The 22,995-nt window shown below is 38.3% G+C and overlaps 1 protein-coding gene across 4 annotated transcripts in view; it reads left to right on the forward strand.

The window, feature by feature from the left end:
* Positions 1-17,167, forward strand: part of LOC121946774 (glutamate receptor-interacting protein 2-like) — a 46,066-nt gene extending 28,899 nt beyond the window's left edge. For all 4 annotated transcript variants that reach the window (XM_042491513.1, XM_042491514.1, XM_042491515.1 and 1 more), the window contains exons 13-24: positions 2,567-2,712; positions 2,810-2,890; positions 3,192-3,255; positions 3,674-3,819; positions 5,671-5,815; positions 6,115-6,254; positions 7,431-7,613; positions 7,697-7,856; positions 9,954-10,068; positions 11,118-11,342; positions 13,936-14,082; positions 16,490-17,167. In XM_042491513.1, coding sequence (XP_042347447.1) covers positions 2,567-2,712; positions 2,810-2,890; positions 3,192-3,255; positions 3,674-3,819; positions 5,671-5,815; positions 6,115-6,254; positions 7,431-7,613; positions 7,697-7,856; positions 9,954-10,068; positions 11,118-11,342; positions 13,936-14,082; positions 16,490-16,687 — 1,750 coding nt within the window. In that variant the 3' untranslated portion in view covers positions 16,688-17,167. The remainder of the gene's footprint in view (positions 1-2,566; positions 2,713-2,809; positions 2,891-3,191; positions 3,256-3,673; positions 3,820-5,670; positions 5,816-6,114; positions 6,255-7,430; positions 7,614-7,696; positions 7,857-9,953; positions 10,069-11,117; positions 11,343-13,935; positions 14,083-16,489) is intronic.
* The last annotated feature ends 5,828 nt before the right edge of the window (positions 17,168-22,995 follow it).

Here is a 22,995-nt window from a genome sequence, read left to right on the forward strand (position 1 = left end):
ACTCAACAGTAATGTCTCTTCCTAGAAATCATAACCCAGTTATTCAGTATAATCCACAGACCTTTGTGTGAGCAGTTACATGAAGGACCTACTTTCTTTGTACCGATATACACCCACCAACCGTATCATAGCGCAGAAAGAAGCATGCATCTACTGCTAACTCACCTAGCACCACTGCTCTGGCTAACGTTATAGCTCAGCTGAGGAGAACGCTATAAATGTGAACATTTTGCGCTATCATGAACATAAGCCTCCCATCCAAGCCAACAGAGCAGCCTGTGATTTGGGTGCAAAAGCATAACATTAACATTAACAGTCTGCTTTTTTAACTGCTGTTGAACAGTCTGATGGCAACAAATGAGCGTCTGAAGCGCTCAGTTTTGCATCTATTATTTTATTGCTTTCCCATTTGCCAGATACTCCCTGGTGTCGATCTGTGTAATTTTAGTAAAAGCCATGTAACATACACAAACACTGCGTGCACATATAATGTTACGTTAGCTGAAGGCTTGCCAGAATGACCACATGTTAATATTACATCTACAGCATTGAAAAGGAGCCTTGAGGTATTTCAATTTGGCATCTATTAGTGTCAAGTGACACCTGATTTTGAATTTTTGATTGGCTTTATGCATATTACATAATATGGATTGGGAATAACCATGCCCAAATAAACCCAGCTTCAGGAATATGAAAAAAACTAAAATGACATATTTTCAAATCTGGATTGAGGCTAATGTCTAATATTTTTATGCTTTTTTTTTTATGCAGGTAAGACCCTAAATTACATTTTGGTGATTTGGGTTCCCAGAGGCTTTAACAATGTGTTGTTAGCAAATATTGCTTTGTTTTAAGGGGTTACAAGCCAAAAATGTTAGCGCTTCTCAACACTTGGCATGGATGTCGTTTAATTCCTAATAGTGAGGTAGGTCACTACCCAAAATGTCATGAGGACAACAGATGTTCTCAGTTATTTATAATGACAGTTATTTTAGTCCTGAGTGTGTTTCTGCAGACTTCGAGGAGCAGTCATCTCCAGTTAAACGTTAATCACACATTGCACATGAGGCATTGATGCAGCCAGTGTTTTTAATGGGGCAAAGCCCTCTGTATTGAGATGTAGTGTATTGATCAGGATTTCATGCTGCGGTCTAATTAACACACAGCTCTGATCAGGCCGGTGTGTATCTGTCCTTGTCTTGTAAGATTAATGATGGTGTCTGTGCGGGGCCTTGTCCCCTGGCTCTTGTAACACGATTAGTCCAGCAGCAGTTAGGACAGGAGTGACTCAAGTACAGCATCCGACTGTGATGTTGGTGTCTCAGCCTCCACACAAGGTTAATGAGCAGCGCTGCTTAGTGAATTAATATCAGTTGACAGTGTTTCGGTGTTTGCCCTTGCAATTAGGGGTCTGATTAAATGTGTGATATGTGGGATTTATTTATTTTTTTATTTTTTACATCCGTATGAGCGCTCTCTTTGCTGAGGTGATTTTCCAAGTTCGAGTAAGGTCAGTGTTCAGTGTGTGTACGTCACGCCTACAGGCCATATCATTTTATAGATGGCATTTTAAACATTCAGCCTATGTGACGTGTGGTGTCACATCGGCTCAATGTGTCACTCGTCAGAATCCTTTCACTGAAAACGGAAATTCAAAGCCTCGCTAATACTAGTGTGTGTATGTTCAGACCATCATTAGATTAATAGATTAGTTTAACAACAGAAATGTAATCATTTAGGTGACTTAAAAACCATCAGACATTTGCCGCATCTATCAGGAATACCCGAAATGATCATTTTTTTTATCAATTACTCGCCGTGTTTTACAATGAGTTTGTGAAGAAAAATTTTGTTTTCACACGATGAACTAAAAACTGAGAGAATTGTTGATGTATTGAAGTCAAAGGGGTTCACATTTAACAACAGCAAAACTATGTCAAAACATCCTCTCACAACTCGTGCAGAATAATCCAAGTCTCATTTATCCAGTTGAATGCTCAGTACTTCCCAAATGGACAGCTCTTTCCGATGGGCAACTTTTGGCCTTACTGTTTGGCTTTCTGTTGTTATTTTCTCTGTTTATACTATATTGCCCTGTAAGTATCCTGCTTTTGTTTTGTCTGACAAAGCAGCTCGTAAACTCCGTTTTTAGAAATGCTTCATACAATGTAACAACAATTAGTTACAGACAGACAGATTTATCTATACAGTACACACAACATTTAAGTGAAAGTGTCAAGTGGAAGCAGATTAAAAATGCTAAAAACAGGAGCAAGTATTTTGATTATTATGTACTAATATGTAGTTTGTTCTCAGGACTTTCTTGTAAAAGAGATCTTAATCTCAGTGAGACCTTCTGAATAAATAAAGCTAAAGTTATTTATAAGTATATAAGCTAAGTTTGGGCTCTGGAAAACTGTCGTTTTTCACTTTTGATTCAGGAAAAATGATCATGCGCATGTGTGTGTGTTTTCTTTGTTTTTGTATTTTATTAAGTTTCACAAAACCACACAAAAAAAAATCTTTATACAATAATCCAAAGCTTTCTCTTCCCACCTGTGTGAAGGTGTGGGCTGCTGCAGGTTGGAGACAGACTGTTGTCCATTAACGGGATCCCGACTGAAGACGGCACTTTGGAGGAAGCCCATCAGATGCTCAGAGACTCTGCTCTGGCCAATAAGGTCACAGTGGAGATTGAGTTTGACGTCGCAGGTATCATATTGTAAAGACAAATTGCTATACTGTGAAATCTCTGCGTGTATTTGTGCCTCCCAGCTTGCATTTATCTTCACTTCAAATACCAATTTAGAGTCGGTGGTTCCCAGCAGCGGCACCTTCCACGTTAAACTACCCAAGAGGAGAGGAGTGGAGCTGGGCATCACCATCAGCGGTGAGTTTGTGAGAAATGAGACTCACAGCAGGGGGCAGTGTTGCTCAATAATACTCAAACACAGAGCTGCAAACTGTAAATCTCCTTTGAATCGATGTTCTGTGATCCATGAAACCCCACGAGGGCACATACCTCATTACCTCTGAATAATACAGGCCTGTACCCGCATTCATCATTACTCTTTGAGCTCTGAGTAAACACAAACAGAGAGTGTGACAAAGAGAAAAGGAAGTTTAAATGGTTTAATCCTCGTATCAGACATCCTCGAATAAAACCACTCATTTTTTGTGTGTTTTATCAGCAAGTAAGAAACCTGGCAAGCCCCTCATCATCTCTGACATCAGAAAAGGAAGCATAGCACACAGGTATGTCCCATCATCACACAGAGATAATAACATACCTGCTGCACATGTTTATCACTCTCGCAGCACGATAGGCTCTCTTCGTTTTCAGGGAGGCATTGTTTCTCAACACTTTACAGTTCAGGGTGAACTCGGTTTTCAAGGCTTATGTGGGATTATTTCATGAACAAAATAAAATTGTTTTGTGAATCCACTGTGTAATACGTGCCTAATTGGATTGAGCTATCAAAACTGGATCAGTAGGGCAACGCAGCTACATTTCAAAAGGGCTCAGTGTTGATTAGGTTGAGGGTGAGGTTACAGTGACCCCCGAGGATCCCACTGAGACACTCAAGCTAATAGGATTCTCAGACTGAGTCAGGAGGAGCAGCTCCCGGGGCCCAGTTGATACTTGTGATCCTCTCGTTTTTGTGTCCGCTAGAACAGGCACTCTGGAGCCTGGAGACCGGCTGCTGGCCATCGACAGCGTACGTCTGGAGAACTGCACCATGGAGGACGCCATGCACGTCCTGCAGCAAGCCGAGGACATGGTCAAACTCCGAATCCAGAAAGACGAGGACAACATTGGTACATTAATGACTTGAAACACTTCACTTACATAACATGAAAAGTAACCAAGCACATTTATTCATTTACTTACAGAAATACTTCACCCACAAAATGATTATCAGTTACTCTACCCGTGTTAAGTTGAATTCATCAGGAAAAGTTTGTTTGTTTTTCTAGCGTGCTTCCTCGCTGAACGAAGGAAGTTCTTTGTGAATTGAAGCAGCAAACTTATGAAAAAAAACATCCGTTTACAAACTCTCACACATATTGTGCAGTATAATCTAAGTCTCATTTATCCAGTCAGATGCTCAGTAACTCCCTAACAAATGCAGTTTCGTTTAAACTTTACTATTTAAAGCAGTTCCGCATACACACACACTGTCCTGCACGGATGTGTGTTTGAACTGTTTGAGAAACGACTGGATACAAGAGACTTGAAGTTTACAGCAGCGTTTGTGTGGGAGTTTGTAAACAGATGTTTTGATATAGTTTTGTTGTTGGAAAATGTGGCCTCAGTTGACTTCAGTTCATCAAGATTTATCTTAGTTTATTGTTTCTTCATTCTCTGGACAAAAATACAATAACACAGGATGAGTAACTGACATAGTTCATTTCCTTTACATTTCAGAGGAAATAATTTACTTTTTACTTCACTAAATACATTTGCATGTTAATAAGTTGCGCTTTAGAATAATATTTTATATACAAAAGATGATAAACCTAAAAAATACACAACATTGTCAAAGATTAAACCAGTGGTTCTTTTTGGCTTGTGGCCCCTCACAGCAAAGCTTTATCAAGCCAACTCACACATTTTATAATCTATCCTCTAAAGACAGATATCCCTTCTTTGAGGCCTAAACTTATCAAATTTGCTAGTATTTAAAAAAATATTAGGAAAAAGGGAGGGGAAAGGGAACACAAACTGGTGTAGCTAAACATTTTTGGATCGTCTTTTTCCTTCCAAACCCATAAATCATTTAAAGACCCCTCAAATTTTTCTCGTGACCCTTTGAAGAGGGTCTGACCCTGAGATTGGGAACCAATGCTCTAGGGTTGCAAGTAACAATTATTTGCTTCTCTCTCTCAAATAATCAATACATAGTTTATATATTTATTGCGATATTTGAATATGTTATCTTGGAATCTGGCAGCCAGTGATAGACATTTCAGTTTCCCATTTTGTCATCCAACAGTCCAAAATCAAATTTATTTAATATTATAGAAAATTAATAAAAACAACAAACATCAATATCCCCAAGCACATAGTTTAGTATTTTAAAACTGTTGTGTTGGCACATAAGTAAATAAATTTGATTTTGGACTGTTGTGTTGGCACTAATAATAATAATAATAATAATAATAATAATAATAATAATAATAATAATAATAATAATAATAATAATAATAATAATAATAATAATTAATAATAATAATACATGTAATTTATATAGCACTTTTCAGGGTTCTCAAAGACACTTTACATAAGTTAAAATGATCATAAAACACGCTATAAAATACTGTATATAAAGCAGCCAAAACATTAATCACACACTAAAAGTAGTTCTAAAGACGGAGAGTTTTAATTACTGATTTGCACAGAGACAGATTGGTGAAGTTTTGTATTTGTTTGGGTAGAGAGAGTAAAGGATGTGAATATGTCTTTCACCACTGTATATAAGCCATACAATACTCGAAAACAGTCAAATAAGAAATAAGAGGGAAATCTCTGTTGGGTTCAAAAGCACCTGTAATGTGTCCATTTGCAATAACCTTTTTAAATGTATAATTTATCCCAAGGTTTAATTAATGTCTACATCATTTTGAGTCTTACGATGTGGTATCTACTGTTTCCTCCATGTGCTGTAGATGAGTTGGAGATGTCGGGCTCTATAATCTACACAGTTGAGCTGAAGAGATATAACGGACCACTGGGCATCACGATCTCTGGCACTGAGGAGCCCTTTGACCCCATCGTCATTTCTGGCCTCACCAAGAAAGGTCTGGCAGAGAGGTGAGAAGGGCGGGGTGGAGGTGAGGAATGACAGGTCGGGGGTAAAGATAGTTATTTGAGATGAGGGTGACTCTTACATCAGGCTGAGTCAAATCTGTCGTGGCCTCCTTTTTTTTTTTTTTTTTTTAAAACAAACAAGACAGTAAACAATGTCTGTCTCGTCATTTTCTACAACAAGAAGCCTCTTTGTGTCCGTCCCAGTCGGCGCACTGGCAGCCTGACAGGTCTCCCGGCCCGGCCGTCGGTACTGTCTGGTATACTCTGGTATCTCTGTCTCCTCTGCTCTCCTAACCCTGCAGGACCGGGGCCATCCATATAGGGGACCGAGTGCTGGCAATCAATGGGGTCAGTCTGAAAGGAAAACCTCTGAGCGAGGCCATCCACCTCCTGCAGATGGCCGGGGAGTCTGTCACCCTCAAGATCAAAAAACAAGCCGACCGTATGTTTTTTTTTGTTTTGTTTTTTAAATCTCTATGTATTATTTGTTTCCTTTTGATTACTAGTTGTGGTTTATAAAAATTGTCTTAAAAATACAGTTGAAGGTTTGTATGTTTTTTCTGCATTTCACTTTCTCTCCCTAAGGGCCCATAAGCTCATCAATTAAAAAATTTCAATTTTCTGGCTACTATTTTAGGGTTCAGGCTTTACAGGGTTAAACATTCCCTTCATCATTTGCAGATGGTTCATCATTCTTTCAATCTCACAGCAAGAAAGCAAACTTTTCTCATGTAATGCTTTTCAAAAAGAAAGACATAACCTTATCTCTTGAAATGATTTTAAACTTAGATAAGTGAAAAGGATCACTGCTCGCTGCAGCTGATTTAATGAACTAAGAAACGCATGAAAAACTGAAGACCAGCTGGTGATGGGATCACTCCAGCCACAATACAGCGATCAGCAAATCGAAACAAATGTGGGCCATGGGTGACTTTTCTACCTCCTTACCCCCTGCTCCTGGCCCATTTACTCGACCCCGTCCATCTTCAAGTCTGGCCTTCTTTCAGATCTCAGCTACACGCCTGTAAAGTTTCTGGACTGTGTTTTGCTGAGTTCAGATGCCGTCGCGTTGACAAAATCTGTCTGTCACACAGAAACATCTGGCAAAATACTCAAAAGAGTTTCAATGGTAGTTCCCGCTACAATAGGTGTCTCCAGGATCACATTTTCAATGATGACACACACAGACTCAGGGGGTCAAGGTCAAAAACAATACCCTGCCGCTGCGCCTGGAAAATATTGCTGCTTTGTTAATGCCCTTTATTGCGTAATGTATTTTGTGTCTAACCTATTGTTGCTGATTGGATATTGTCCTGCTGTGTGTTGGATGCTGATATTTGACCCTGCCTTGGCTCGGTCTCACTCGTACAACAGGTTTCAATCTCAGTGTCACGTAGTAGTTAAATAAAGGTTACATATATTTAGACAGCCCTCTACAGGAGAGGGAGAGGAGACAGGAGCAAATACATACAAAAACAAAGAGACAAACTGTAAACACAAAAAAGGTCGTAAAACATAGAAAATATGTGAATTTTAATGTTTTTTGTGTTTTGAAAATGACAGCAGGTGTGTTTCCTCCTTTTTTTTAACTCCGATTTGTCTCACTGTTTATTCCTAGAGTCTGACGGCAGGCGGCCTACGGACAGAGTCGCCGGGTTTTTAAGTGACACAGAGGACGACCTGACAGACTCTCAGAAGACCAGTAAACACTCAGAGGTCTACTCTGCCACTCTGCCCAGTATAGACTCTGCTATGAGCTCCTGGGATAGCTCAGGGTTTGACGCAGGCTACAGCAGCCAAGGTGAGGTCCTTTGGAAGCTTGTGCTCTGTAAATTACCAATTTCCTAATGAATTTAGTGGATTTTCTTTAATTTTTTTTTTCAGGGACGTATCTTCACAAAGCATCTGATATATTGCTCAATCCAAATGAGTGGCGACGTACAAAACACAGGAGCCAAACCAGTTCAAGCTCTGCAGGCCTAGTCCACCATGCAGCGCTGTATGATGGGAGATTCACTGAGGATGAGTGGGATAAGATACCTGGGTGAGTGCTCAGGCCTGCAGGTTCCTTCCTGTCAACATCTTGTTTCATGTCAGTGCAGCTTTCAGTGTTTGTGGTTTCACAGTAAACGGCATATTTAATTTAAATCATGTTCTGTGCACAAACAGTGGTGGAAAGTAACTCAGTGCATTTAGTCAAGAACTAAACTTGTGCTGTTTTGGACACTTTATGCTGTATTTATTCTCCAAAACATTTAAGAGAATAATTTATCCCATCGTATATGACAGATGTAATTATTAGTTACTCTACAGAAGCTTTTTGATAAAACTCATAAGCTTACAGATAATATAACAACACATTTTTAAAATTGTTCCCAACCTTTTTGATTTGACCTCGTCACGTTTCAGATGTCTGTACGTTTTTTGCAAAGAGAAATTTCACCTCTGACATTGTTTCATTTAAATAACCGTTTGAGGCTCAAGGAGGTAAAAAGGATGGTTAAAGGTAGTAATGTGTTAAAGCTACAGTTGGTAACTTTCATGAAAATAACTTTTTGAAATATTTGCTAAAACTATCACTATATTCTGAAAAAAAATGAGACAGATAAAAAATCATATCACTCCTCCTCCTCCTACTGCTTCTAATAGCTTTCACTTGAATAGATCACAATCAGAGCGCTGGAGTCTCTAACACAGATGTTGATCCTGTCAATCTCTGCTTGTAAACTGCAGTCAAACTGACCAAATAGGCAGCGCTGATCAAATATGAAGATTCGGTTACTGCATGGCCTATGTCTTGCCTCTAGTGTTTCAGAAACATATTTTAGTGCACTGTTTAGTTGTAAAATTAGAGTTTGTGACCACAGTGTTGGAATATCTCAACTGAAGTAATAAGTATAACCCACTGGTCAGACCAACTTTATCATTTTACAGTTGAAAAGTACAAATATTTGTTTAGCAGTGTCTAGTTTGACCGCAGTTCAGGAGCAGTGATTAACATGACTGACAGCTGCATTAGAGACTCCTCGGCTGTGATTGGTTGTTTTGGTTCACATACAGTACTGCCATTATAAGCAGTCAGGCAGAGAAATATGATTTTTTCCACATATTATCAGTCTCATTGAGTGCTGTGAGTTGCGTGTAGTGGCAGTTTCAGTAAATATGACAAAAAAGTTATGAACTACAGCTTTAATAAAAATAAAATAGAATAAAATCATAATCGTCCTCAATACAATTTTAATAAATTTTAAAAAATAATGACGATAGTTGAATAAAATGAAATAATAAAACCATGATATTATAAAACATCACATAAATTGATGGTTTTTAGTTTACCCTTAAAAATATCAACATTTTCAGCTCCTCTAAGATCCTCTGGAGGACTTCTTTTCTGGAGAGGCTTGAAGTGTAATGTTTGCTCTGCTTTTGGTCTTAATTTAAAATACAGCTGTGCAATTGCTGGTTAATTGTTGCTGATTCATTGTGTTTAGACAAAAGTTAAAGATCTGAGTACTTTCCACCACTGTGTATAAATAAGAGCTTCTATGATTTTTCTTTCCCTCTTGGGGTTCATTGACAAAAGCAAACTGCACTGTCTGAATTATTTTCTCTACATTTTGTGTTTGTATGCTTTCATGTTTTGTGCTTTTCCAAAACTGTCCTTTTCTCTTCTTTCTCAGGTATTCTCTCACTCATCTGCTTTACTAACTGCCCACGAGCTCTTTGGTGTTTCACATAGATGCATCTTTTTTCTGTCATCCCTTGTCCACAACAAAAACGTTTCCACAGAAAGCACCTAAAGCGCCCAAGGATACATCAGCCTTATCTGTCTCTTCTTTTTTTCTGAACTTTTGTGTCACGTTTTCAATTTTCTGATTTTTTTTTTGGGGGGGGGGGGCGACGTTATTTTTGTAAAACTGAACTCTTTTAAAGGCTTTATCTAATCTAGCGGACTCTTCAGTGTTCACCACAAGTGAGAATTTACAGTATAAAAAAACCTCAATGTGGTCCTGAGAGGTTTCCAAAGGGATTCTTCAGCTCGCAGCCCAAAAACTGCATTTCCCATGCTGCCTTTTGTACGCGGCACCGGCCTCGAGACCCGCAGGGCTGCTCTCACGTTCTGGTTCCTGCATTGTCGTAGATTCGTCAGCCCCCCTCGTTGCCATGGCACCCTGAACCAGGAGGAGAGCTTCTGGTCCCAGGCTCTGCAGGACCTCGAGACCTGCGGACAGTCAGAGATTCTCAGGGAGCTGGAGGTAAGCCTGTTTTCTCTCCTCCTTCTGCTTTGTCCTACTCATGTATTCATAGACGTGTCGGCCTGAATGACAATGCCAGATGAAGCTTTATGATAATCTGCAGATTGTGTAATCTGTTATTAAATCTGACAAGACACGTCGGGCACCTGCTGCCACACTGACCCAGGAAGGCTTTCTGAAACACCCTCCCCTCTAATCAGGCTCTGTGTACTCCTCAGGAGAGATTCACTGAGTTCATATACATTTTAACCAATACATTTCCATGACTTTGAGGAAAATTTTGAAGACCATACGTTCTCTGAAATGACCATCGATACGCCTTACTGTTTCTTTACAACATAATAGCTTTTTAAGATATATATTATATAAACAAAATAATGAATTAAGAACAGGATTAGAACCAAATATTTAAATATGATTTAGAGACTGCTCGCACTGGAGAGGAACTTGTGTTTTTTATTTTGGCTCAGGGGAGGCGCATACAACTACTAATGTTTTATATTTATTTAACTGCTGTTTTTTTTTTTAAAGAAAACCTCTCCTTTAATTTTTTTAGTCCAGTTTAAATTAAGGCTTTTTTTTTTTCTTTAAGGATTTTTAGTAAATTATAAAGAAAACATTTTGGAGACCATTTTTGGTGATTATTAAAGAAAACATTTTACTTTTTAAATTTTTGGCAATGCAATAAAAAAAAACATTTTAGTGATTTTTTTGGTTTTTTTTGGTGATTTTTAGAAAAATATTTTACCTTTTTTTTTTTAGTTTTTTACTAAAATAATTTTGGGTGATTTTTGATATGTTTTCTTCAAACATTGTACAGGTTTGTGAAACAAAATTCCATGACTTTTGCAAAACTTTTGGGGTATATTTAGTTTTCCCACAACTTATCCAGGCCCAGTAATTGCTATTTGCAAATTCCATGACTTTTCCAGGTTTTTCATGACTGTACCAACCTTGATGTTTGAATGTTTTTATATATCCAAATGAAAGTCTGTTTTTCCCTTCATTTTAACACCTGATGCTCTAATAATCCCAATGTGCTCTTTCAGGCATCCATGACAGGTAGCGCTCTCAGCCTGTACTTAGAGGAGACCAAGACCAACGACGACTCAATGTTTCGGTCTGAAATTAGTCCCATTAAGAGGGAGGGACTGCACACAGAGTCAAACAACAAAAGCAACCTGAACATGTTGACTGGAGCCAGAGACGTTCCATCCCGGGGCCGAGGGGACCCCTCTGATATGTTGTCCCCTACCCCATTGGCACTGCATAAGGTAGTTTTCCTACTGAGTTGCACATGAACATAAATTGCTCCAAAACAAAAACAATATTCAACTCCAATTGTTATCAGCCGATATTGATGGTCTCTATAAAGGCTGATCAGAAAAGCCACTCAGATGATTCAAAACATGCAAGACGGTTTTTCTATTTGCTGCTAAAATGCAGATGAAATATTGCAGACTGGTCAGCGGATAAAAGTGTGTGAGAGAGACAGAGCATGTGCTAGTAAACAAAAGTGTTGATTATAGGCTGGTGTGTATCGGTCGGTATTGCGGGGAAAGTAATCATTCAGACTGCAAAATACTGTGTAATACTCAAATGTTAATGCTTTAGATTCCAGTGAAAATACTTAGTAAATAAGGGGTACTGATGAAATACTTATTCGGTACCCAAGGTGGGGTGTTGTGAAAGGAGCCATGTGGCAAAAAATATAAATTTGTTCTGTCATATCTGAGATAAAATAGGACAAGAAGCAGAAGTAGATCCTATATCGGATCCCAAAACTACATAACTGTTATCCAGTAATAATTTATCGTCAATTTAAAAACTTAAAAATGAACCGTTTTAGAGATAAAGCTGTAAAAGGCACATTCCTTTTACCAGACTTGGCCTAATGTTTTGATCTGCAGCAAAAATAATAATGTAAAAAACTCTATATGAACAACTTTTTTTTAATTTACCAAAGTATGTTGTCAATGTACCCAATTCTGCCCACTTTCCCTCCCTTTTATCTGTCAATAATATTACATTCTCTAAATTATTAAAAAAGTGTTCAGTAAATTAAAAAAATATTTACCTTTTAAACACACCGTTATACCCTTATTATCTAACATCTTATTCTTCTCCCTTGTAGCAGTATTTTATAGATACTCCACTTATATTATGTAATTCTACTGTAATCCAAAGTGTACTACAGATATTTATGTGAGGATGTGATCGTTGATCAGTCAGCTGTACTCACAGCTTGATGATCTTGGTACAAACAACTTTGTCCTGAGGGAATCTGCCCATTACGAAGTTTATACCTGCGTGCCTCCTTCACTCGACTCGCTGCGCCTGTCGGTAGAGTGTAACTGGACCCAGTGGATACCTGGCCAGTCAGGACATGCAGTGTGTACGACAAAAACACACAACACTCATTATACAACATTACCTCAGCAGCTTCACACGCTGTGACCCCAGTCTGCGCCCGTGTGCTCCCTGAGACACAGTGTTTGGTGTCACCTGTGCATGTCACCATGCATCTTTTGATGGAGTAACTGGGCTGAAACTGGGGCAGTAACAACAGAGCACATCACGGTCCTGCAGTGTGGAAATTTAAAGTGTTATGAGTTGACACATCATACATGATATCATGGAAAGTCATCTGAGGTCCCACCTTTGAAGCTGTTTCTCAGTAAACCCGCTGACCTTGTGATCATGTAGGTCGACATCTAAAGAGACACGTGCCTGTGAAAACGTTAACTGTTTAGTATATACAGAGAGGGGACAGTGGACACAAAAGACACCTGTACAGTGCTGTGACAGTAACTGCAACAATTTGTATGTAAAAGATTGTGAAATGGTATTAAATTCTTGGTACACCTCATATTTTTGCATAGAATCATTGCTTTATTTTGTCCCACCCCCTTTGTTTTCATTTGGCCACTGAATTAAAGGAATAGCTGGACATTTCATAAATGTGCTTATTCATTTTATTTTTCACAAAAGCTAGATAACCATAATAAACTTTATGAAGTGCTTTTTATAATAAGTCACAAAGTGCTTTACATGGTTAAACCCAGATTTAAAACCATGCAGGGCTGAGGCAAATAAAATAAGGCAGTTTTAAGAAATACAAAGAATAGGGAACCATAACATCAGAGATAATTACCATCAATCAAATAGATAACAAGTGTTGACAACTGAATGCCCTAAAGATCGTCACTGAGGCAAATAAAATCAATAAATTACAATAATACAAAAAACAAAAGAATAGAATACCCAATAACAATATCAGACAATATTATTAATCAAATCGGGCATATTAAAAAAAAACCTGCTTAATTTGAGGGCTTTTTTCATAGGAAGATAAGGAGTTAAATACCAATATCATATCTGCCAGCCACCAGCAGCTGGTTACTCTGGCTTATCTTAGTATCAGCTCTAGGAAGCCAAGCAAGCTGTTTATTCCTATTTCCAGTTTTATGCTAAGCTAAGCTAACTGTCTCTGTGCTCTGCCTTGATATTGAATGGACAGATATGAGAGCAGTATCCATATTTTCATTTATCAATGTGCATTATTTTTTTATTTTAAATGCCTGAACTCGCTGTTTAGATCAGAGAGTCGCCCTCTGAGAATAGTCAGGGAGCTTTGTTAAGTCTAAATAATGAGTTATCTCTTCTTGATCTCTGAGACTTTAAATTGTCTGAATCTGTTTGGAAACTGGAGATGTGCATTTTTAAGGAGAATCAATAGCCCCCAAACTTTATACTAAAATTGCTAAATCTGTGTATTTTTAAATGATGTCAAAGCTCATGTGTATTTATGAACATGTTCTGTGCTGTACAATCTGTGTGTAACTCTAAGGTCCACTGTGTTTGTAGGTTTCTATGAGGAAGGACCTCGAGAGTCATGACTTTGGTTTCAGTGTGTCCGATGGGCTCCTGGAGAAAGGGGTTTATGTCAACATGATCCGCCCCGACGGCCCCGCTGACCAGGCAGGGTTAAAACCTTTCGACCGCATTCTTCAGGTACTGTTTTAAAGAAACTTAGCATTGTGGGAAATTTCTGCCAACAGTGAAATAAGTAGATCAATACCCCTCTCATGTCTGTACACTAAACATGAAGCTACAGCCTGCAGCTGTTTAGCTTAGCATAAAGAAGCAAGGGGAAACTGTTTTTATGCTAAGCTAACTGTCACCTGCAGGGCTTGACTGTGGCTAGTGGACTCCCAAATTTACTAGCCACTCACCATTTGCATTAGCCACAATTTCAGTGTTGGGAAATTACATTTTATATGATTAAAGTTGATTATAGGTTTCCAAAAAACTGAAAAAACTGAACTTGAATTAGATTAACAACCCTTTTAAATGTAAAGTACTGTAGGCTCTACTTAAGTATAAAGTGACCAGATATGAAATGAAATGAAAACTTGGGAAATTTCCAATTCTGCCGTCAACATATCATTAAATTATCTAATGTTATTATCTATGACATAAAAAAGGACATTTACGGTTTCATTTGACATATGATGCATCATTATTTTTTTAAACTATGCAGCATTATATAAGAATTAAGAGCTCCATCTTAAGCAAACTTTAGGTAAATTTGAGCACATTGTGCTGATAATAGGCCACTGATGTTTTGTTGTTACTTTCACTGTTTCTATGGTTATCTTGTCTCTGAGCTGTCTCCTGGCTCTTTGTCCTTGCTGTGTGGGACAGCTGTAAACAGTTTCTAAACTGAGTCAGGCTCACAGCTGGTCATCGTTATACTGCCTTTCCTGCTAAAAACTTAAAATTAAAAGAAACTCATGAATAAAGCAATGGGCAATATTCCCTGAAATAACAGGGTGTTTGGACTAGGTGCTTGAGGTGCTTGAAGTGCTTGAATTTGACACTCAGAAATTTAAGTCGTGGACTTGGTCCTTAAAGTACTTAAATATAACTAACAGGAGAAAAGAGAGATATATTATTTCATGAAATGGATTAGATAAATGTTTTAAACTTAGAGGCCAAGAACAGCTGTGCTATTTTCTAATGCTGTGTGAGCAGAATGAGCTCCAGGCGCCACGGGTAGGTAAAAAACAGTAAATATTTGACACCAGGATGTTTCGCTATAGCCTGCCAAACAGTCACATTGGAGCACCATCAGCAGTTAGGACAAATTTTGAGCTGTAATTTAGCTTTAGATAAGATAAGCAACTGTGTGTTTAACTGCTTATAGTGGAGCTGTTGAAGTGATTTTTGAGGTTTTTGGTTGCAAGCAGGCTACTTCGCTGGTCTCTTTATATTCCCCTGCTTTTTTGTCCTTACCAACCACATGTTTTAATAAGATAAGATAAGATAGCCTTTCTTGATCCACACAATGAGGAAAGTCTCTTGTTACAGCAGCTCAGTACAATATTAAACAGGAGAAAAAAAAGAAATATGAGTGAATTTAACAACTATCAACAACTGTTATATATATGTAGAGTATACACATGTATGTATGTGTATATATATATATATGCACAACGCACAGTATTGCACAGGGTGATTTCCATCCTGTGGTAGATGAAAGTGGAGAGTGCAGATGATTAGCAGCTTTGATCTGCAAATGGCGGACCAAAAAAGAATCAGTACTACATATTGTGGATATTGAAAAATAGCAGACAGTGCAACACTGTGATTATGAAAAATCACAGATAACAAACAGAGCTACATAGTGAGCTTGATAATGACTGGTAACTAACAGTGCTACATTATGAAGATGAAGAGAGTGCTGTACAGTCTGATTGCTGTGGGGGTGAAGGACAATAATGATAATGATAATAAAAGTAATAATAATAATAACCATTAAATTATTGATAAGTTTATCTTAACCCTTTGATACCTGCATTAATTGGCTTAACGATAAATAACTCAAAATTGGCAAGAAAACAAAAGAAAGTTACAAGAAAATGACCTAAAAATTATCCAAATGAAAAGAATAAAAAAAATTACAAGAAAGTGACCTGAAAATTTGCTTTTAAAAAAGAACACAACAAAACTAATTTTCAGGTCATTTTCTTGTAATTTTTTTTTATTCTTTTCAAATTTTCATACTTTCTTGCAATTTGTGAGGCATCTCTTGCTCTTTGTGTTTTTTTCCCACAAGTTTTAAAAGACACCAAACGAATTTTCTGTTTTCAAAGGTTTCAGTGCTTGTGAAAGAGGTCCAATGTCCTAGCAGAATGTTTGCTCTGTTTACGAATTTGCACAATCCTGTTGCAGCAGACTGTTGGGGAGAAAATAATTTCATCCTTTAAATAAAAATGAATGCTTGAAAAAGGTTTTTTAAAGTCCCTGAATTTGACTCGTCCCTGTCTGTACGAACGCTGAAAATGTCAAACTATATCTTTAAAGAAATGTGCCTGTCGGAGCATGATGAATGGTTTCTTTGATTCTAATCTTCCAGGTGAACCGTGTCCGGACCAGGGACTTGGACTGCTGTCTCACTGTGCCCCTCATTATAGAGGCAGGAGACGGCCTGGACTTGGTCATTAGCAGGAATCCACTGGCAGCAGCAGACACCGGGCTGCCTGACGACTGTGACGACCCCTCAAACTCACTGTTCTGTTTCCCCGAGCACAGGACCAACAGCATCGCCCTGTGACCACAGAGACAGACGCTAGCTTTTTAAAACACTGGGACCACACACACACTCACACAGACACATGTCGCGCACGTTTTTTTCACGTGGTACCTCTCAAACAGACCTTCACATCCTCGCTGCCTGAAAGCATCCCTCACTCACAAAGTTAGAGGCACATGTGTTCGCTGCTGCCGGTTTTAGTCACAGTGTTCACATGATGAGGAGGCTCTGGCTTCAGGGCAGCCCCCTTCCACCTCCCTCACCCCCCTCCCCCCTTTTCCCTCACCCCACCCCTTTCCTCTCCAGAGGCAAAGCCACATGCAGGGTTATATAACAGGGGGAGTCATAGCTTCTGACGGAGCCAGGATGTCAACACACACGCCTCAGCTCTGGAGAGAGTCAAATGCTGCACACATGCACTGCATAGATAAATATAAATCCACTATCTTTTGCTTTAATGAGCTTCATTCAAAGAACATTTCACCCAATCTCCCTTTTTTTGTTGCACACAAAAGACGCACAACTTTATGAAACACTCAGTGACACACAGGGAGTTAGCGTATTCAAGGTCCAAGGCACATTGTGCTTATTTGAGTTATTTTAGCCACAGCTTGGCTCACTGCCCTCGTTTCCAGTCTCTCCTCCACACTGCCCGCCCCAGAGAAGGGACAGTGCCTCCAAATAGACAGAATGCTCTTTCCAAGTATCATTAGCTGTATTTTAAAGCCCCTTACATCTAAATACCAGGAATGCTTGTGAAGACACTCTACCGTTTCTGTTTTTAAGTGGGTGTCCCGTGACGGATAGAAAAGTTTCTGAATAGTTCCGGAGTGTGGTCAGAGACATGTTCTGTTTTTTTTTTTTTTGTTTTTTTTGTTCCTGTCTTGATGACTCAACTGCACGTCTGCAAAGATATTTTCAGCTCCACATTCTGCACACTTGTTTTTCCCTCACACTGCATTTGCACATGACGCACATTAATTCAAATCTCTCTTTCACTTGTTTTCACTGTCTCTGTATGTGGCATTGCACCAGAATGACTTATGGGTTGTGGTCCATCGCTGATGCTTTCTGAAGTGAATCACATCCTTTCCCTAAACAGGAGGATGAAATGCCTTTCAATTTTTCAGTGATGAATGATTTTCTTGTTTTCACTCCACGTCTGACTGGGTCGATGTTCCTCTCTTCAGTTGCTGTTTTTCCTACCAAAATCTATAAGCATGTTAAGCATGCGTAGAGTTTGTCCTCAGAAAATAGCTCCTCCTTAGAATAAAACCGTGCTGGAGTAACATCTGTTGGCTCCTTTGTGAGAGTGCCCCCTTTTTTATCATGATGTGTTTTTATAAAGCTTTTGTGGAACAGATCTGGCCTGCTGCCTCTCTGGAAATAAGAAACATGTTTAGTTTCATGTGATCACTGATGTGAAGACTTTGTGAGATAGTTGCTGTCCAGTTTAGAGCAGACTGATTAATCCTTGGGGCGGTAACTTTTTTTCAATCAGACTCATGTCTTATATTAAATGTCATGTTATATACAGAGGCCTATTTTTAAGGTTTTATATTAATTTATTGTACCTTTTTTGCTGTATAATATATAATGGTATGCAGTGCTTTATTTTTATTTACAGTACATGCACATACAGTATGGTGTCTTCATGTAAGCTGTGATACTGAATGTGGCTGCACAAATTTAATTTAGGTTAATTTGTCCTCCCTGAATATGTCAGGAAATATTTAAAAGGAACTTGAAAGATTTATTGGATATGATTTTATTTTTGTTATTTAATTTATTATAAACTAAGAAATGTATTTCTTTTTATGAGAATAAAGTTCATGAAACCATAGCTGATTTGGCTCAGGTTTCTCAACAGTGTTGTTTAATTTGGCTCTCCCCAACAAGATTACACACATAGACTCACACAAAGTGTGTCAACATTTGAGTGTAACGCAATGTGTCGCTCCACCACTTTTATCCAGACTGAAATGTCTCAACTACTGCATCGATTGCTATTTGGAAAGATTTTTCTGTTTTACTCAAGATTAATTATGAAACTTTTTGCAAATTAACATTTATATTTGTCAATACTGTAGTTTATTACAAAATCTGCAAAACTAAATAATAATTATAATGATAATCTTTCGTACAAAAAATACAGCTTAAAGTGCTTTCGGGCGAGAATGCTAAAATTTAAAACCTAACAATGTAATGTTAGAAACTAAAAACAATCACATCAGCCTCAGCTGTACTTTAAGTGCTGATTAGCAAATATTAACATGCTGACATGCTAACCTACATTGGTGAATATGAATCAATGCTGGAGGGTGGGCGTTACACATTTGTACAAGGCTGTCTCAACAGAGTGCTGCAGGGATTATGTTTTCCTGTAGGTGGCTCCCTTGTTCAAAAGCCCATAGGATTTTTCCATTGGATTTTGTATTGTGGTGGAAAATAAGCTCTGTCTAAATTCACCTTTATGTATTCATAGACTTAGACTGATGCAATAAATCTGTGAGGGCTCAGTGAAACTGACAAGTGCTTGAATGCTCTTTGTTTGACTTTTATCCTTGTATGCAAGTCTGCAATGCTAGCAAACTGAGAGAATTAATACAAACAATTTATAACAATCAAATGCTGCAGTATGCACGTATTAAATCCAAAATCTTAAAAAGGGATAACTAAATTTGGTGTCTTATCTGTAAAGGCATGAATATAAAGTGCCCCAGGGATGACGTTTTTCTGTTGGCTGATGCGGAAATTAGCATTGCCCTGGTTCCCTCATCAAAAAGTCTATGGGATTTTCCCATTGGATTTTGGATCATTGCAGAAAATAAACTCTGTGGCAAACAAATGTTTAGAATAACTTGTTTTGTTCAACAAGATAATCTCCACACATGAGCAACACTTTTAGGATGTTTGAAGCCTAAATGTAATCACCAGAAGTAAAAAGCTAATGTTAGGCTATTAAGGAATTACACTGCGTTTGCACAACTTAATGTCACCACCGCTACAAGGCTGTAAAGTCATTTTCGCTGCGGCTCGGCACACTGACATTCTATAGTCTAATTTAGCGCATGTTAGTCAACACCTTTTTTATGACATAAAAGTTAACAAGTGGGGTGTTTACTTGACATATCTTATATCATAGAAGAAATGTAAAAATCTCTTCAGCTTGATTCAGCTTGTTAACTACAGACCTTATTTCAGGCTTCTAACCAAAAACCCATTTAAAAAAACCCTTTGAATTTGAAACGACGGAACCAGAGGTGCTAAAATGCTAACTCATTTTTAGGTATAAGGACTCATTACTGGGGTATTCTTTACTGTACCCCATCTGTATATAGTATTTATTCTACTCTCTTATAAAATGCCCAATCACTCCTTTTGTACCCTTTATTCTGGTATTCTTCCATCGATCATACATTTTAGTACCAATTGGAGCCACTAAGTGTTTTATTATATTGGCACCTGATCATTACAACAAAATGACACCATAAACTGTCACAAGTTTTATTCCCACCATAATAATCATGACTGCATATTGGAAGTTGTTTGCTAAAAAGAGATCTAGCACAGCACGGATGATTTAGAGACCACATTTCATCACAATATCATCTGTCTTCATAGATATACAGACCCCGCAGGAATGACGTTAAGCTGGATATCATTGCAGCTCTTAACTTTTAAGATGACTTAACTACAAGTGCTCAGTATGTGTGTACATCTTTGGTTTAGATAAGATTTTTATCTTCTTATCAAACACTGCTAAGCATTGCTTCCAATAATGTGATCACGTGCACCCTCGTCAATACTGTCATTTAAACGTCCTCCTTCAAGCAGATAACACCGATGACACCCTGGCTCCCACCTCTCACCGATCTCTGTGACAGTTCATTGACGCTTGGCCTAAATTTTTCAGGGTGTCCAACCCACCATCAATCAAATACCCCCCAGCAGCTGGGAACTGCATCGACATCTCACCCACAAGGATGGCCCCGGCTTATTTGGGCATGTCTCTGGTGTCCGACTGTCCGGCCAAAAACCCCCGTGGCACTGAACCCCCAAAGACGTAAATTTATTTAACCTAGATGATCAACATGAGCATTGGAGTGCAGGAGGAAGCAGGGGATCCAAATGCTTCATATAAATGGGACGTTATGAAATCATGTTACTGGGGAGACAAGGTCACTTTTAAATGTAGATCAAAAAAACGTAGTGTTTGAAGCCTGAACGATGATTGATGTCTGAACATAAAAGAATTTGCTTTTTTAATGACATCAGGTTTAAACAAATAGAGTCCCCCAGGAATGAGTCCTAAAAACCTGTAAATGAGTTAGCATTTCAGCAGCTCTGGTTCACTCGTCTCAAAGTCAAAGGTTTTTTTTTAATGGATTTTTGGTTAGAAGCTTTAAATAAGGTCTGTAGTTAACACAAGCTGAAGAGACTTTCATGTTTTGTTCTATGACATAAACTACATCAGTAAAAGTCCAACTTGTGAACTTTGAAACTTTTATGTCTTAAAAAAGGTAATTGCTAACAACTGGCTAAATGAGACTACAGAATGTTATCAAGCTTAACCACAATGAACACGGCTTTACGGCTTTGTTGTGATGCCAATGTTAACTCGTGCCTATAGCGTAGTTTGTTAATAACTAATGTTAGCTTTTTTCCTCAAGCAACTGTATTTAGTCTTCAAAAATCCTGAAAGTGGTGTTCATTTATGAATATTATATTGTTAAACAAAACTTGAAAGTATCATAAACGTTTGTTTGCCATTTGCCATATTTTCTGATATAATCCAAAATCCAATGGAAAAAATCCCACTGACTTTTTGATGAGGGAACGAGGGCAACGCTAACTTCTGCGTTGGCCTAGAGAAAAACATTAACCCTGGAAAAACAAAAATGAAAAATGGTGTTACCAACACTGAGTTATTGTGGTTTATCGTATTTCATGGTAACACTATGCTACTAAAACTACAGGAGTACAGTTTAGTAACAAAAGCAGGTACTGCCTGTACAAAGATGAACTGTCTACCAGTTTGAAGCCTCTTCAACAAATATATGTCACATGCTTACTGTGTGTTCCTTCTAAATATGTCCTCAGTCCATTTAATAACTCTGCAAATACAGCATCATTCTGCCAAACAACAGTCTTTAACTTTAAATATGTTACACCTCAGGTTAATTCCTATCCCTCAACAAACAATGGCTCCGCTTTTACTAGAGGAAACTGGGAAAAATATCACACAGTGACCACACCTACATTACCAAACAGGGAAAAATCACCACTTTGTTTGATCTTCCTTAATCTGCAATGAATATGTGTCATCAGTTAATGTTAAACTGTGGATATTTCATCAGGTATTGAAATATGAAGATTATTGAACTTGGCACGCAAACTTTTAATCTTATCCGCTACAGATCTTGTAAATTTCTAGTCATTCAACAACTCAAGGCGCTGCAACTATGAGTGCCCATTCATACACACTGTCACACACTGGTGGCCGAGGCTACAGTACAAGGTGCCACCTGCTACTCACTTTTTTTTAAACACTCACTCACACACACACACACACACACACCAATGGAACAGTCATGAGGAGCAATTTGGGTGTGGTATCTTTTCCAAGAATACTTCGTCATCCTGAATGGAGGAGCCGGGGAACGAACCGCCAACCTTCCGCTTAGTGGACAATCAACTCCTGAGTCACAGCACCACTGTCTTATTTGATTTTAGCATTCAAAAAAGAAAATGTCGCCAACAAGGAAGTGCCAATAACTGCAGTACCTTCAACAGAAATCACCATTTGACCCCCATGTTAAAATGCCTAAATTTACAGCAGAATAAAACATTTTTACAGCCTGGTACAAAAACAAAGTTTAGTCACTATAGCTCAAATTTATTTTATGAAAACTGTACAGGGGGTGAACTTTTCTATAACTCTCCGGTTCAGATTTTATAATGTCTTAAAGTTATGCGTAATGGAGGGTAGACAGTCACTTGCCCAAATTTGGTCACTACTGGCTCCAAAAAACCAAGATGGCGACGGCTGTAATGCTGAATTCAAGGCTTCAAAACAGGAGTCCAGAAACCAATGGGTGACCTCACTGTAGCTAAGTCCATTGTTTATACAGTCAATGGACTAAGCAAGTCTCCCTCAAAGTGAGTTCTCATTCTGAAATCTTGTGAGTTGAGTTGTTGCAGAAAGACAAACACAAACCAGATCAAGCGAAAGGTAAAGAAAAAAATATTATTTTGCTGTAGGCATCTTGTCTAAATCTTAGTATGTCGGATGCAAAAACAAACACTTAAAGGATTGCACCAAAAGT

This window comes from Plectropomus leopardus, chromosome 8, assembly GCF_008729295.1.
Source record: "Plectropomus leopardus isolate mb chromosome 8, YSFRI_Pleo_2.0, whole genome shotgun sequence".
Lineage (NCBI taxonomy): Eukaryota > Metazoa > Chordata > Actinopteri > Perciformes > Serranidae > Plectropomus > Plectropomus leopardus.